This window comes from Podarcis gaigeae (assembly GCF_964106915.1).
Source record: "Podarcis gaigeae genome assembly, chromosome: 3".
NCBI lineage: Eukaryota > Metazoa > Chordata > Lepidosauria > Squamata > Lacertidae > Podarcis > Podarcis gaigeae.
This window is the reverse complement of record NC_139680.1, coordinates 46,734,783-46,751,317: the sequence shown is the minus strand read 5'-3', so window position 1 is coordinate 46,751,317 and position 16,535 is coordinate 46,734,783. Positions and strand designations below refer to the sequence as shown.

The window sequence follows — 16,535 nt, the reverse complement described above, 5'->3', positions numbered from 1 at the left end:
GTATGGTGGATCGTTATCTCCCTTGGCTCTCCTGGGGCCAAGTTTTAAAGTCAGTTACTTAATATCACAATGTCATCAGGTGCCTTTTTTCCCTGCACTTGCAGAGCACCTTTCAAACAGGAGTCTTGCTAAGCCCCTTTCAAAGCACTTTGCAGACACCACAAATCAGCTCATTGGCAGTGCTTGCAAACCCTTTTTTGGCTGAACTGGTCTTCTACCTTCTCCATGTGGTTGTGGCTTGTCTGAAATAGCCTCATGGACCACTGGCAGACCTGATTAAGTCCAAGGGCCAGAGGCTCCTTGCCCTATGCAAAGCACTTTGGAAGGGGCTTATTTTTGGGTCTGACTAAGCCCATTTCGAAGTGCTGTCTCGCGGAGCACTTTGAAAGGGGCTCTGCAAGTGAGGGTCAAAAAGCAATCTAAGATTGTTATGACTTTAAATATTTTTAAATTCTAAGCTTTTAAAATTCACTACTAACTCGAACCTGGCATACTGGTGACATACTGTATTTCTTGTGACATACTGGTTTCTTGTGATAAACCTTTGATATAGATATTGCTACAGTATATTTATTATTGTCCATAAAAATCTTTATCAAAACTTTCCCACCCATTCTTAAGTTACACCATTAAGTTTTCAAGCTATTTGTTTGATGAAGAAAAACATTGTTTCTTGTTTTGCAGATCCGAGTATTCTGGTTCTTTTTCTGTTTACCTGTTTCTATGCCTACCATGATGATGCTTGGTTGATGCAGTGAAATGTTTGTTTAGTTTATATCCTGCTCTTCCTCCCTGAAGGAATCCAGGGTGGCAGTCTTGACATTGAATTTTTTCCTTGGAGTTGATAATTAACAGTGCATATTTGGTTTAAATGTGCTGACAATTGAATCATGAAAGTTTTACCTAAAATAAATTAAAATGAATAGATGCTATATCTAAGTATTGGCTAAATATTTAGGTGTTTTTCAAAACAGTTCTGTTTTGTACCATGTTGAGCATTGAGATGGTAGACTTGAGTTGCCATGACATAGCTGTCACAGTTGTCCTTCACTACTTATGGCCATTAACAGGAATTCAACCTGTTCTGTCATTTATACTGCTGACACTGTACAACAGGTTGTAGCGCATTGACACTGGCTTCCATATGTTAGCACATCTGTGAACGGTCAGTTCAACCAACCATCTTAGAGTCCTCCACTTTTGCCAAGAATCTTGCTTGGAGCATATTTTCAAGGAGACAAGAATGCACATCTTTTAGTTGTCAAATCTGAACATATCAATGCTGATTAGAGCTTTTCTGTTTCCCCTTTCCTACACACTCTCCCCCACTCTTCTTTCTTTAGCTTTTTTGACAAAGGTTTCCTGTAGAAATCTTTCCATTTCTCACTAAGAATTTTAGTGCAGTATTGTATGTTAACAGAGGTTAATATTTATTGCTCATAGGCCTTAAGCAACTGGCTTAACCACGAAATGTCTTATTTTTAAACTGCTGTACTTTAGTCATTTTATACTGAAAAGTGTGTTGATTACACCTTTATAGTGTGTGACCTTGGGCCAGCCTTCATCTCTTAGCCTGTCCTAGCCTACTTCACAAGTACTTGTTGTGAATAAAATGGTGGGGTGGGGGTGGGGAGAGAGTAAAACTGAGGTTTTTTAGAGGAAAATGTAAGTAGTTCCAGTAGAAAGTGTGTTGATGGCTTGTGTCACAATAAATGGCAGAGAAGATTCAGAAAATGTTCTGCAAGGTGTCCTCTTTTTCAACTGTAAGTGAGAAAAAGGGAAAATTTCAGAAAGAAATACTTTATGAGAAATTTTGGGCTAGCTCTAACATTTTTCTTCTTGTATTCACTAACTGGTACAATTGTATAAGACCTTGACGGAAAAGGCCTTGGTTAGGCAAATGACAAATGAAATTACTGTATATAGGACAAGTTGCTGACATACACTGAAAATTCTTCTGCTGCTCCTACTGTTCAGAACATCTCTCCTTAGGCTAAAACAAAAATTGGAATCAGTTCTTCTAATTTTATTAAAAGGTGGAACAGGCCAAAGCAGGAAATTCTTTCTTTCCCCATAACTTCAAGTTTTATTAAATATCACCATAAGCTGTGTTCTGTCAATTATATTCTGGATTGTATATCAAGAGGAGTGGACAGGCGTTGTGCATGTGTCCCGTTCCACTTCTCTACGCAAATAAGTAATGGCTTTGACATTTACTGGTATTTACAAACAAGTTTCAGTTTCCCATGAGATAGTGCCTTTCAGTGGCAGCTTAGATAAGAATGTATAGTATTCTGCTGTAAGAATTACTGTTTGTTTTAAAACTGACCAGTCTCTGAATATAATATTTCAGTTTAAGAAATCAGTCCACCAAAGTCTGTAGCTGATCTGTGTTTAGGTCTAAAATAAATAAAGATCAAACTTCTGTAATGCTTTCTGGCCTCTTCACCTTGAGACAATACAGTACATACTTGCCATGGCTAATCACTATTTATAAGCCTGATACATGTATCTATCACATTTGCATTCTGCAGTCTTGCTTGGACAGACCACAGTTAACAATTTATTGTGAATGCACCTAAGAAGACTCTTTCACTACTCTGTATATTTGCTGGGGGGGAGGGGGGAGCAGGCAGTGGGGAATTTGATCCCTCCCTTTGTGTTATGTCTGAACCAGAGATCATGGTTTGTTTTAGCAAACTATGATCAGTACATCCAGTTTGATTACCAGGAAAGCCTGGCTTTGCATGGCTTCTCCCTAGCGCAAACAGGGAAGAATGAAAGAGACCACTCAGGTGTGATTATTATAAACCATTAACTATATTTTACTATTATGTGTGAACAGGGCCACAGTCTTTTTATGGAAAGTTGAATATTTTTATAGGAACAATGCTGGTAATGGTGAGCTAAAACTTATTCTTAATTTTCATTAAGCACCTGGCATTGTGCATCTAAGACAGCTGGTAGTGTGCACTCCTTTTCTTTGCTAATGAAATGTCCCATGTTTGCTGCACTAATGTGACAATACTCTGCTGCTCTTTTCAACAAAGAAGCAAGCTACCTGCTCTTCTACATATTGAAGGACTTTTAAGATTAGCCTTCATATACTTTATAATAGGTGCTGTATAACCCTCAATATACCAAAACTCAAGTACCTTTAAATATTTTTTACTGGAACTAAAAAAAAAAACCCATGTCATTATGTGTTCAGAGTGAAGGTCTGTAAATTTCCAGCATTTATTCTAAAATCGTAATGCCCTGTGGACTGTCCTTCTGAAAATTGGCTGCCTGGATAAATTTGTGAACATCTCTGCAGATTTAAGATCAGCCATTTGATCTCAGAGGGGGTGGATTGGTGGTTTTGGCCACGATTCCAGCATTTATTTTTTGTCATAGGAGCAAATGGCAGCCATTCACTTGTGTAGGAGAAACTTGACACCACTGTGATAAGTTTGTTTCTTTTCTCAAGCGTTGCCCCTACAGTTTTGAGTTTTGTTGCCTCTCAGCTATGTCTCATATTGAAGCTTATATGCTTTCCACCTCCCTTTCACCTTTATATATTCCTGTTTCTTGCTGTGGTTTTCTCTTTTTGGCCATGGTTTTCTTTTGATTCCTTAGCAAACACACATTTGTATATAAATTACCTTATTTAGAAAACGTATGATTTTATTATTGAATCTGAAAACTCATCTGCTAGAGATGTACTCATTTCTTCTCTCCCGTTTTGCAGGGCTCCTCGCTTTAAGGGATTTCAACAGCAGGACAGCCAAGAAGTTCTCCACTATTTGCTAGATGCAATGAGAATAGAAGAGACAAAGGTGATATGTTTGTAAATCAATAAGTAGGCAGTAGACTTAAATTTACATTTCAACTATTTTTTGGTGCTCTGATGTGGTAGTTGAGACAAGCAGAATAGACTCTTAATCTGGGTTCAAGCCCCACGTTGGGCAAAAGATTCCTGCATTGCAGGGTGTTGAATGAGATGATCCGTGCTGTCCCCTCCATCTCTGCAATTCTATGAGTCTATATTAAAGATATTACTGCATGGAGAGGACCCCTGGACTCCAGGCCCAGCAAAGGTAACACATCTGTGCAATAGTAGCAAATATGTGTCTGTTTTTGTTCCTTTTTGTTCCTATTTAGTTGTATTCATGTCTTCCTTTGTTTAGTAATCTGAGGGCAATTTAACATAAGGCTCTCAGTAATTTTACACCTCCTTAGCTTCAGTAAGGTCTGGCTACCAGGTTGTTTGTCATAGCTTGTGGAATCCTTGGTTTGAAGCCACAAATCTTAGATGTCACTGTAAAGTGTAAATAAGGACGAGAAAATCTTACATGGCATGAGTCAATGTGGAAACTGCTTTCTTTGTCCTGGGTTCTCCCTCTAACTTGTTCAGCTGGAAAATAAACCAATGTAATGGGGTGCACACAGTCCTGTGTCACACAGTCCAGCTGTGTCATCATCACACAACATGTTTTGCTTTTATTGAAATGCTCTTCGTGTATGGTGGACAAGGTTGCTTACAATATGCTTTGGTTTTGCATGTACACTATTAGGGTGTTGGAGTATAAAAGTATCCCTAATGCTTAATTAGCTAATAAAGTTATAGGTTAAACATAGAGGGGAAATATTGAGATTGTTGCGTGAGCACTTCAGACATGCTGATGCTTTAGTTTAGAACCAAAAGTAGAAATGGGGGATTTTTTTCCCTGTTTAGGTATTAATTAGATATTAATTTTCACAACTGATAGCTTGAAACACTTGATCGCTTTGTGCAAAATTTTATAGCAAGAAAGTGCTTGCCTATAATAGAATGTTGGCCAATACTATGTTAGAATAAATAAACCAAAATTAGCACACACCCTTGGGCCTTAAAAGTTATTTGTTTATTTCATTACCTTGCCAATAATTATGCATTCTAGTCTTACTTAAACCAGAAAAAGAAAAGCTGCGTAGAAGTTGTTTTCTAGTCCCATTTCCACTTACGGACAAACAAAGCTTGATCCCACCCCTGATAACAATTAAACCCACGTTTTGCCATAATGGTGGAATAGTATGAACTGGGAATTTATCACCTCAGGCATCACAGCAAGGGACATTACTAGTAAAAGCTCTTGGGATTTCCCCCCCTTCCCCCTTTTTGATTTTATAGATGTGTGACAAACTGAAAATGTCAGATTTGTAGATCTGGTCAATCTTGTGAGCCGTGACAGTTGTGCCAGTCTGAAACAAAACATGAGCAACATTGTCTGTCATGGGAACCCCACAGCTGTTAATCGTGCTGTTGTTAGAGAGTGTCACTACCATGTGTTTTGTTTTTTATTTGAAGGGAAGCCTAGAGCAATCTGTCTGCCACCAGAATCCTTTAAAACTTCCTGTTTTTCACGCTGCTCTTAAATGTATTTACTCTGAGTGTAAAAGTTTAGACCAGTCTTGCTAAAATGCCAAATAGCCATGTTTTTCACTTTCCCTATAATAAACTTTTATTTCTGAACCATCTATTTTGCATAAATTAAAATATAATTTTTTAAAAATATGATCTTTAGTTTTTAAAATAAAAAATCTTCTGATCCTTTAAAATACAGTAATATAAAGACTATTTTAAACTAAAATTTATGACAACTTTTTTTTTTTTTTAGTGCAGGGAGTCTCTATTGCTTGTCAATCCTGCATTTTATTTCCTGTTAAAGTGCTTTCAAATTTTCATTCATGCTGATAATCTCATTTGTGGACTCTGAATGCTTCCTTATTCCCAAACACTTGGTGTTCTTTGTATTTGCATCCTTCTAAATTACATTAATGTATAAGTGAGCCTTTTTTGAAAATGGCACAGCAAATTGAAATAGTCAATACTACAGTCAAAATTGCACGTTGTCTGGTTTTTCCAACATTGTGCACTGGAGATGCTTCACACCAGGGCTTGAAGTATTTGAACCCTGCTGCTAATTGATTAATGTCTGATGCCATTGTTAGCTGCACCCAAACCCTTCAAAGACTATGTTTTCTTTGACCTAAATAAATGGTTCAACGCACTCATCCCAACAAAAAGGGAGTAGCTTATGGCCTTAAACCCATTTATGGTATCCAACTTGCTGAGTTATTTATTGATTAGCCCTCTTTAGTATATTGTTGGATTTAAGATGAACAAAGAGCTTGGGGCACTGGGAGTTAATACACTAGCCAGGTCAGATACTCGTGAAGTAGAAGCTGTTACTTGGTGCACTAGTGATGTAGTTAATATTTCAAAATACATTTATCATGGTACTTCTCTGTTTAAGGTGTATAAGTGGAGCAAGTACATCATTTCAAAGTTAGAAATACAATTGTATTTTTCCCCTCTTCTTTTCTGATGTTGACACTGACACATCTTATCAGCACATGTGAGGAATGAGTTTAGAAAGGCCCATATCTAGAATGTCATTGCAAAGTAAAACATGACTTAGTTGGAAGATACTTAAGGTACTTAAATGTTTGGCTATATGTGGATTATATAATTAGATTTTCATTGAATGCCATGTTCATATATGTTTTAGCTATAACCCACCCCCCAAACATTATGGCTTTATTTAATACTTAACATTTTCTATTTTCAGAAGTTCAGTTGTGTGTGTGGCCTCACTCTCCCTAACACAATTGTTAATTGTGCTAGGGGGGCATCCCTAAGGATTGGAACCATGATGTATGGGGAGAAGGAGTTAACCTTTCTACTCCCTCCCCCGTAGTCCCAGTGGAAATTGTATCCCCCTGAAGTCATTATAAGTCCTAGCAATAAAGTTTCCATTGACTCTGATGGAATCTTCCCTGGCAGGGTTCAGTGTGTGTCTGTGTATTTTATTTCATTCTAGACCACAGTGGGGGAAAGAGCTAATCTCTGTCCTGCATGCAACACAGGCCCAATTCTGATTGCCTTGTCTCTTTGCTTCTGTTGTTTATAGCGAGAGAAAGCTGAAATGTTAAATATATTCATATACATTGAGGCAAAAGCAAACTGGGCACTTCGGTTCACACTCTTAGCCATTATACCATACCAGTGTTTTTTTATAGATTCTATGTCAGGTGCAGGGAATTGGTAGCCCTCCAGCTGCTGCTGCTGAACTATAACTCCCTTTGCTACCAGCCAGCATGGCCAGTGGTCAGGAATGATGGGAGTTGTAGGTCAACAACATCTGGTGAGCCACAGGTTCTGGGCCCTGTAACAAATACCCCATCACCAAGATACGGGGTTGACTTTAATTACTTTTGTCATTGTCCTTTATGTTAGAAAGCTGGCTCAGTAAATACAGCTGCATTTTTCCATTAAAACAATTAAATTAGGGTGGCAATTTTGTTGTCTTCTACTTGGCATTTCAGGGTTTCTCCCATGGCTTTTTTAGGGAGGGAAAAAGATAATCATTCTACAGTTCTGTAATCAGTTTGCTACTTGCCTGAAGAAACATAGTTATCTTTGAAGTGGGGCAGCTGAAGGAAACCTTTAATATTAACAATTTAAGTTAATATTTAAGTTAAGTTTAAGTTTCAAATTTACTGACAATGTATAAAGTGTAAGAGGCTACGTATTTTTGACAGTATTGTCAAGTGTTCTTCTTATTTGTTGTTGTTTGTTCCGTTTAATATTTTTCACTTATATATACTTGCAAGTCTGAACTTTTCACAAATAAAATATGTTCTGAATGTTTCTTACAGCGCATACAAGCTGCAATCTTAAAAGCATTCAATAATCCAACCACTAAAACTGCAGACGAAGAGACAAAAAGGAAAGTCAAAGGTATTTAGCAAATGTGCCATTGTGTTAACTTGCACAGAGTCTGGTTTGAGTTTGCTTTTGCAGATGAATTGACTATGAAATATTGTATTCATGAATATGTAATTTCATTCAGATGACTCACACTGGAGGTTCCGTGTGGCTTTTTCAGGGCTTGTGCCTATTATTCTGGTGCCATCTAGTGCACATGCAAAACACTCCCATTGATCATTTTGTTCCACACTTGTAACGTGATTCCCTGATCTAGCTATGATTCACATATCTATGATTCACATAGCTAGGTTGTCTTCCGTCTTTAGCCCTCTGTATAAAATATATATGGAGAAGTTAGAATTTTAAGTGGGTCAGGAAGTCCTGCTCGATGCCCTCTGCTCAAGTATACATATTCTAATTAAGTTGAGGATTCAATTTGGGGAAGGCTAGAGGAGTAAGGAATGGATAACACCCTCCCCTTTTTCTCAGCCCTTGGAGGATGAGTCTGTGAAGTCTAGTTCAAGGCAAATCACCACTTAGAAACTGCGGCATTAAGCTGTCCATAAATTACCCTGTAAGACAGAGATATAAGGCTGTAACCTTATACGGCCACATTCCACATTTACTGGGAAGCAAGTTCAGGCAAAACCAGCAGGACTGCCTTAACAGCTGCATGAGTCAAAATATCAAAGCACACATACAAAAAACATGAGCTGGAATATATTTTTATCTATGAATTTACAACACAAGCATTATGATTTATGTTAAAGTATTTGCTTTTGATATCTTATTACAAGTTACTATGGAGTCTTGTTTTGAATACGAAAACCAAAAGTTCCTCTCCCTGCCCCGCAAAGGAGTCTGCCTTAAATGTTAATTCTTTAATACTTAAGGCAGACTACTCAAGGAGGAAAAACATAGTGGGATCACTCTGAAGTGCTGTTGATGCTTTGTATAGCATAATAAAATGTTCACTATGTAAGAGTACTGGTATATGGATAGGTATAGTCATATTTTGCATTTTAATCCCTCATTTTGAAATACATGCTGTTACCTATCTGAAACAGAAATCAAAACTAAATGTTTTATCACTCTCAAAAACTGTATTAAGTACTGCTGAATGGAAACGTTTCTGTGTTGATAGTATTGCAGATGTTTACTTACAATGCACTAATTGTTTTCAGAAGAAAATCCTAGAATGAATTGTTTTTAGAATGGATGTATGTGTTTCCTCCTTTAAAAAAGGGTAATGTTTTTGCAGCATATGGAAGAGAGGGTGTGAAGATGAACTTCATAGATAGGATCTTTGTTGGTGAATTGACTAGCACTATCATGTGTGAGGAATGTGAAAATGTAGGTATTCTGGAATTTGATTTGTTAAAGTAAAAGATCACTTAATGATGTGAATGTACTGTGTTTTTTGATTAACTTCTGTACTGTCTGTTTTATCAATGTCTTGCAATAGTATATTAGAAAACAGATTATTTCAAAGTGCAACCCTTTAAATTTCACTTTCATATAGAGAAGGGAGTTTCATAAAAAACAACAACCCTGATCACCTGGATAATTTTAGGTTGGAGATCTGAATTCTAATACTGTAATGAAAGTAAGATCAAAAACTAATTATGCATTAAGTATAACATATCCCTCTAGCTGCCATGTAGCTGCTTCCTTGCTTGAAGAAAAACTAGATGTTCTTCTCAGCCCTTCTGCAGGTTTGTCACATTATCATCAAAGACCTATAGGTCTTTGTGTGTGCTTATACATGATCTTCAGGGTTCCTTAGCTAGTTCCTCATGCACAGCATGGAACTAAAAATGCCATCTGCAGAAAATACTAATATCCCAGAAGCTGTTAGTAGTGCCAGTTATAAATGGGGGTAGGTTTTTTTTCTGTGGTGAGGTCTTTTGACAAAATTCTTTCAGTGCGCCCTTTTCCCTAACTTTTCCCTAACCCTTTTCCTTGCTACTGTTTCCACTACCTGTTCATTCCTCCCTCCAGATTGTTTCCACCAATTTCAAGAAAGAGAGAGTGTGTGTTGGGTGGGGGAGGTATGTGAGTCCTTCTTGCTTCCCTAATTTTCCTTTTGATTCAAGAGCAGTTAAATAGGAAGCAACAAGAGGGCCAAGAGATTCCAGGGATTGGCAGAGGGCCCCCGCAAGGCCATGGGCCTCAGTTGTTGCCCAACAATGCTGATGATCCCTGAGGCTGGCTCTGGGTGATAGGTAGGTAGAAAGACTGGTAGACAGACAGTTGTTCAGCAGCCTTATATAGTTCTACCAACTGACAATATATTGGCTTTCATATTTTAGCAAATATGAGATATTCCCCAGTGTGGCAATTCCATTATAACTTTCAGTAGACTTGTTTTATAATATCAATCTAAATACAGTACATCATTGAAAGACTTCAATCTTTCTATAGCCTTTAGCCCTGTTCCACAAACTTGTTCACACCACGCAGTTCCACTCCAGCATAACAAGGGACGATTTTAATCATTCCATGATGCTCCTCCTCTTTCTAGAGCAGGGGTGGCTAACCCCCAGTTTGGGGACCTGATCCAACCCCCCCCCCAAGTCAGTTTCTTTGCTCTTCAAGACCTCAGAATTTGCAGCTCTGGCCAAAAAAATATAATTCTACACACTTCAAAGTAGAGATAGCTCTAAGGTGAGCAGAGCCCAGCACCCCTATGGGAATCCAAATCTCCACCTTCTCAGTCATTAGCTCAAACATTTGAAATTAGCTGATCTGCATGGATTTTCTGAGAAGGGGGGAGCTGTTTGCCCCTATGTGTGGAATGGCCACACTTATCACTGGCATGTGGACCCTGAAGGGTTGGTCAGTAGTGAATTTGGTCAGCTTTCAAGTAAAAAACAGTTAGCCACACCTGTTTTAGAGTATTATTATGCTGCACCATCAAAAAGCAGTAAAACAATTTATTCCTGAATAAGCCCTGCAGTCTGTGGCATCGAAGTGGCATATTGAAATGTTTACTCATGATGTTATCTACTGGCATAGAGATGATGCTGAACAGTTGCATAAATGGAAATACTGGAGCCAGATTTGCTACCTTGAAAGAGGGCAGTGTTCCTCACAATGTAGATCAGAATGTCCCTGGGGGGCAAATTGTTCTTAAATGTGGGATTTACCATCTTGCAACAACTGTGTGAACCATTTGTTCCCAAGATACCTCCTGGGAAAAACCACCGAGGGAAATACATCCTTAAGACTTGCTGTACCAGGAAATTACCGATTGTGATGCATGTTGAATACTTCATAAGCAAAATGTCAGAAAACATGTCATTGAGCCAAAGCCTTTGCAAGCAGCTAGATCCATGCATATGGCTAGGATTGGGGTGCCAGAAAGATTAACTGTTCTGTATCATTGTGGCCTCATCCTTGCAATCCTGCTCATGCTGGTGTCAGGCATGAGCTATCTACAGCCCTGGTAAACAAGTTTCTGACTCGTATTCCCTTGCCAGCATTGGCAGGGACTAGTCGCTGGAAACCGGTGCCCTGAACTGCAAACGTTGGCTTGCTTTTTTGGACATGGAGAGTCCCTGTCCATAGGAAACAAGGCTAGAATCCTGCTGGCAGGCACCACATTGATACAGTTGTAGCTGGACTTGAAAAAATATTTCTTTCCCCCTCCCTCTCCTAGTATCTGGAAAGACTTCATCAGTGTCTCTCAAAGTTCAACTTTGAAAGAAACATGACCCACCTTTAAATGTTAATGTGTGGATTTCCAGTGGAGTCTCTAAGTGGGGGCATTTTGCTGCCTCTGCTTATTAGTATAGGCCCATTGCCAGAGTTCTTGTGTTGCTGAAGCCTAAAGTAATGCTAGTGGTTAAGAGAAAGGGGAGCATGTTAAAGTCGGTGTAAAACAGCAAAAAACTAAACATGTTTAGATTTCTGTGCCTAAATTTAGCCTCTAATAATGTTCTGATAGTATTGAAATTAAGTTCTAAAAGACAAAATGAAATCTATGCCTATCTCTAGATTTTGACAGTGTTCATACTTCCGTTTTGCTGTTTTAAAAAACAACAACAACACAACCAAAATGAAATCACAGTCACTTCATTTCTAAAACAGTATTGTGAAGTTCTTCACTACATAAAGAAACCTTAATGTGTGTAATATTTTTGAATTAGGCAGATATTATTAATTTTTTATTATTTATTAAATTTGTTTACCACCCTTCATCGCAGGGTGGTTCACAACATAATTTTGTTTATTGTTTATAGATATTGTTTATAGATTCTAATGCATGAAGGAAACCAGAAATGATGCATACTCCACTTTGATATATTTCTTTTTTTACTTTCTTCTAAGATTTCCACAGTAAAGGAACCTTTCATTGATCTTTCACTTCCTATAATAGAAGAGAGGGTAAGAAACAACTTCTTTAATAAATAGCTACGATTGCTACATTAGCATCATGCTGCTGTGTTGGATATTGGAGCAGCCAAAACATTAGATTGCCAGGATTCAGTCTCTCCATACCCAACTTTAGATATTGGCACTGCAAAACTGAACTTGACCATCTGCACTGACCAAAGGGGTGACTGTCAGATTTTTTTAAAAAAATAAATCATGCCTGGAGCCTTTTTAATGTGTGTGGATTGCTCTTCCTGAATTGGGACTCTTATGCAAGATTAATAAATTCAAACACATTTATTATCTAGCCATTTCCCTTTGCCTGTATGATATACTGGTTTTATACCAGAAGCACACAACTGATCTTGTCAGATATAAAAGGTGAGCAGTATAAGCATTAACTTGATGTGTTACAAGTAGTTATTAGCATTTTCTCTGCTATGAATCTGTTATCACAGTGAAAACATGCAGTGTAACTGAAGTGTCTTATGGAAAGAGGTGTTTTCCTCATAAAGTATAAGCACCCTCACAGTGTTTGGTATTTGAAGGGTGGACAGGTGGGAGAGAAGGAATTTGCTCAGCCGCATCAGTTATATTTAAAATAAATGACCTAAATTATTCAGTGTTGACCCATGAAGGGTGAACTTCTTCAGGCAATCAGGTATTTTTAACAAGTAGCATTATTGGGGTTGGGTAAGGATCACTGTTGTGGGAAAAGAGCTATTTCTGATGGATGCAGTCCTCAGCTGGTTATCTAAGCCGCCTCACGACTTTGAAATGAGCAAATAAATGAAGTTTGTATTCTGTACAGGCCCAGCCTTGTCAGATGTTTGAGTATTACCTGTAGAGTTGAAGTTCTTTTGCTTTTCTGCAACATATGATCTCCTTAGGCTAGTGCTACTGATTTGGACTAGATAGCCCATATGCATGTACAAATCTACCACATTTTTCTGTGAATTGAAATTTATTAAAACAAGCATATGTGAGTACACACTTTCAGCTGTACTGTATTACTTTAACTGGTCACCAATAGAAAAGAAAGGAAGGATATGCCTTGAAGCCAGTCAAGCAGGTGGAGGGGACCTTTAAAACCCTAGGACCCTGCTATGTGAAATAGATTAGTAAACAGTATCTCTCAACAGAGAAACCAGCATGTAATGACTATGGAAGGTGCAGTGAAGAAAGCTAGGTGGAGTTGGCTAAATCTCTACATTCAGCTTGCAGGATCTTTTACTTGTGGGTTGTGTTTTTTGTGTGTCTTCTTTTTCAAGCAATTTTATACTTTTTATACTTGTTCTGGAGTTGGAAAGCTGTTCAATTTACTACATGTTTGACCACTTGTATGTAATGAGTATGTATGTGCAAATGCATGCACTCCTTAATAAGGCAGTGATGTCACTATTTTGTAGGGAATACTTAGATTTCACATATTGCAGGGATGGAGAACTGGTGGAGATCCCAACTGTCGCTGGACTCAAACTCTTCTCTGACCATTTGCCGTGCTGCTCGAAGCCGATGGGAGTTAGGAGTCCAACAGCTGGGGGAGGGGCATCACAAGTTCCCTAACCCTGGTTTATTGAGCTTCTTCCCCTACTTCAGACAGCCTCCTGTCACTGCTGATTTACACCTCTCACACTGCATCCATCCTAGGTAGTCAGCCTAATGGTGAGACAGACATCAGTTCTTCGTGAACTTAACAAAAAAGGGCTTTGAGAAATTTTAATCCTAAAAGCAGGGTATAAAATACCCAAATGAATTTATAATAGATGAATGTGCTCTGAAAATGCTCAGGGACTACTTGATTTATGTTTGGAAATTCTACAGCTGTTCATAGACACTTAGCTACAGTTGCCGGAACATTTTGAGGGCAGGACCATAGCTCTTGGAGAAGGACTGCAGCTCTATTAGCAGAACATGTGCTTTGCATGTAGAAGGTTCCAGGTTCAGTCCCTACATCTACAGAGAAAACCCCATTTGAAAACTGGAAAGTCACTGCTAGTTACTGAGCAAGATGAAACAGTAGCCTGACTGAGTATAAGGCAGCTTCTGGAGTTCCTGAAGGAGCAACCCTGCATAGATTGCAAGTGCTCAAGGCTTCGGACTACCTCTTAGCCCAGCCTTCTGTAGCCTTGGGTGCCCAGATGCAACATCCATTATTTCCTTCAAACATGACTGGTGGTTGGTGTTGATGTGGGCTGTATACCAACAACAACTAGGGACCTGAGCTTGGAAAAGGCTGATTTAGCCCATTGTATTTGATTTTTAAAAGGAAAGCCTTGACCTTTGCTACTCTCTCAAGTTTCTGGGAGCAGTAATTTTGTGAAGTTTTCTAGAAGATACATGTCTTTGTAATTATTAACACAATCTAGTTAAATTTTTAAACACATTAATATTATTTTACATGATATGATTAGGACTTGACCAGTAAACTAACCAGATATATATTTTTTAAAGTGTCAAATGTCTAATTTACCCTGTGCATATTGATATAAGCCAGCACTATCTTGTTTGGAAAAGGTAGGAGGGAAGGATATTTTTTTATATAGGAGATTGTATGTTTTACCTTGAATAACCACGTGTATTTTCCAGATCTCAAAACCTGTTCCTTTTGGGAGGACGAGCAGAGGTAAACATATCCAAGAAGCAGATGTTGAGTACAACTGTTCTTCTGTTACTGCTCTGAATAATCAACAATCTAAATTGTCTAGAAAACATTTGTTAACAAAAGATAAGGTAAGAATGCAACAGCAGTTCAACTAGTTGTATAACAAATCACATTTTTATGGAAATTTGCAGTAGCTGCAAATTTGGTTTGAATAGGTCTCTTTTAATCTACAGCACTGTATTGCAGATTTTTTGATATATGTACACCGAATACTTCCGGGGCTCATGATGTGGTGTTAATACATTTTAAAGTACTGTATTTATGAAACTTAAATGTGTGTGATATATTCACACCCACACCTATAAATATTGTATGTGTGTGTGTCTGTAGGTTATTTTTTCTTTTATAAAAAAATGGGTTTAAAAATGATCTTTCTTTCTTAAAATAAAATAAAATAAAAAGCTACTTTTCAAATTCATTCTCCACACTCTGTGCCCTCCTCCCTGCTTTCCTCTAGTGTTGTCCAAGTTTGCTTCTGGCTGCAATTGCAAGCAGTGCAGGGCTGGCCAAGAGAGCAGACAAGTCAGCCTTCGTGCCATTTGGTGGATCAGTTGGCAGGGTGTACTATATGAGAAGTGCAGCCAACACAGTCTCCCGGGAGACTTGGAACATGGCTTCCATGATGTGCTCAGCCTCCAGTGGCCCAAGGGCCTATGAACCATAGTTCAGCCTCTTAACATGGTTCTTCCTGATGGTGGCACAGCATGCTGCAGATATGATGTGCTAATACAATGTGAGATGCTGATATTTTTTGCTGCAAATATTCTACTGTAGATTATTTTACAAGGAAAGCTTTTATGTTTAGATCATTTATTGAAAATAGAATACTTCAGACCATTTTTTCATTTAAAATTTTAACCTATATCCTTCAGCATTTGACAGATGAAAAAATATTTTGCTTAACAGCTGAGTGGTGAGCGTGAGGCCTCTAAGGCAGTCTGGCAGAATTTCCCATCTTCTATTCGTTCTTTTAATCCACTGACTTTAAAAATACCATTGCTGAAAATCTTAAAACCTACTTATTTATTTTTGGATGGCATTAAGGTTTCAATGGCTATTTATGCTTTTTATTTTTTCATTCCCTTCCATTATTGTGCTCTTTTCTCTCTCCCCCCTTCTCCCCCCCCCACTACCATATACACACAAATGCTTTGATTTTTATGTTTGTTGTCTGTTTCAGATTTTGATACATTTGCTCTTAGAACAAAATCTTCTACTTGGCATCTCTTTGTATGCAGTCATGCAAATTTGTAGAAACTCTCCCCCTCTTTTTTAATGGAGTCTGGAATTAGGAGATGCTTTTTTTATTTTTCCAGTTTCAGAAACTGGACCACAAGGCTTCCTTCAAACATTCTACCACTTGTATAGTGGCAAAGGTCACTAAAGGAATTGTGGTGAGACCATCAGGCCACAGACTGCCCCTGCTATGTTTTAATCTTTTTTTTTGGGGGGGGGGGAATCCATATTGATTCAGAGGTAGCAGTGAGAAATTGAGGCCATGTACAATGCATGGAGAATAATAGTTGTGCTGTGTTCCTTTCCCCCCTTCTTATTTTTAAAAGGCAAGACAAGTGGGAATGCTCAGACTGTATGTGGAGGAATCCAGAGCTAGCAATACAGGGAACTGAATTTCAGGGGCTATTTGGGAAATCCTTCAATGGGAATTGAATAATTGTAAATACTATGAGTTTTGCCCCACCCCCCCAATAGTTTGCCTGCAGGAAAGCAGTCAGTTTCAACTTTCATGCAAGTCTCTTT

The 16,535-nt window shown here is 38.3% G+C and overlaps 1 protein-coding gene across 12 annotated transcripts in view; it reads left to right on the top strand.

Moving 5' to 3' along the window:
* Positions 1–16,535, top strand: part of USP45 (ubiquitin specific peptidase 45) — a 54,074-nt gene that overhangs the window by 24,791 nt on the left and 12,748 nt on the right. For all 12 annotated transcript variants that reach the window (XM_083731282.1, XM_083731288.1, XM_083731280.1 and 9 more), the window contains 5 exons: positions 3,731–3,818; positions 7,684–7,765; positions 8,997–9,088; positions 12,068–12,124; positions 14,702–14,845. In XM_083731282.1, the coding sequence (XP_083587408.1) occupies positions 3,731–3,818; positions 7,684–7,765; positions 8,997–9,088; positions 12,068–12,124; positions 14,702–14,845 (463 nt within the window). The remainder of the gene's footprint in view (positions 1–3,730; positions 3,819–7,683; positions 7,766–8,996; positions 9,089–12,067; positions 12,125–14,701; positions 14,846–16,535) is intronic.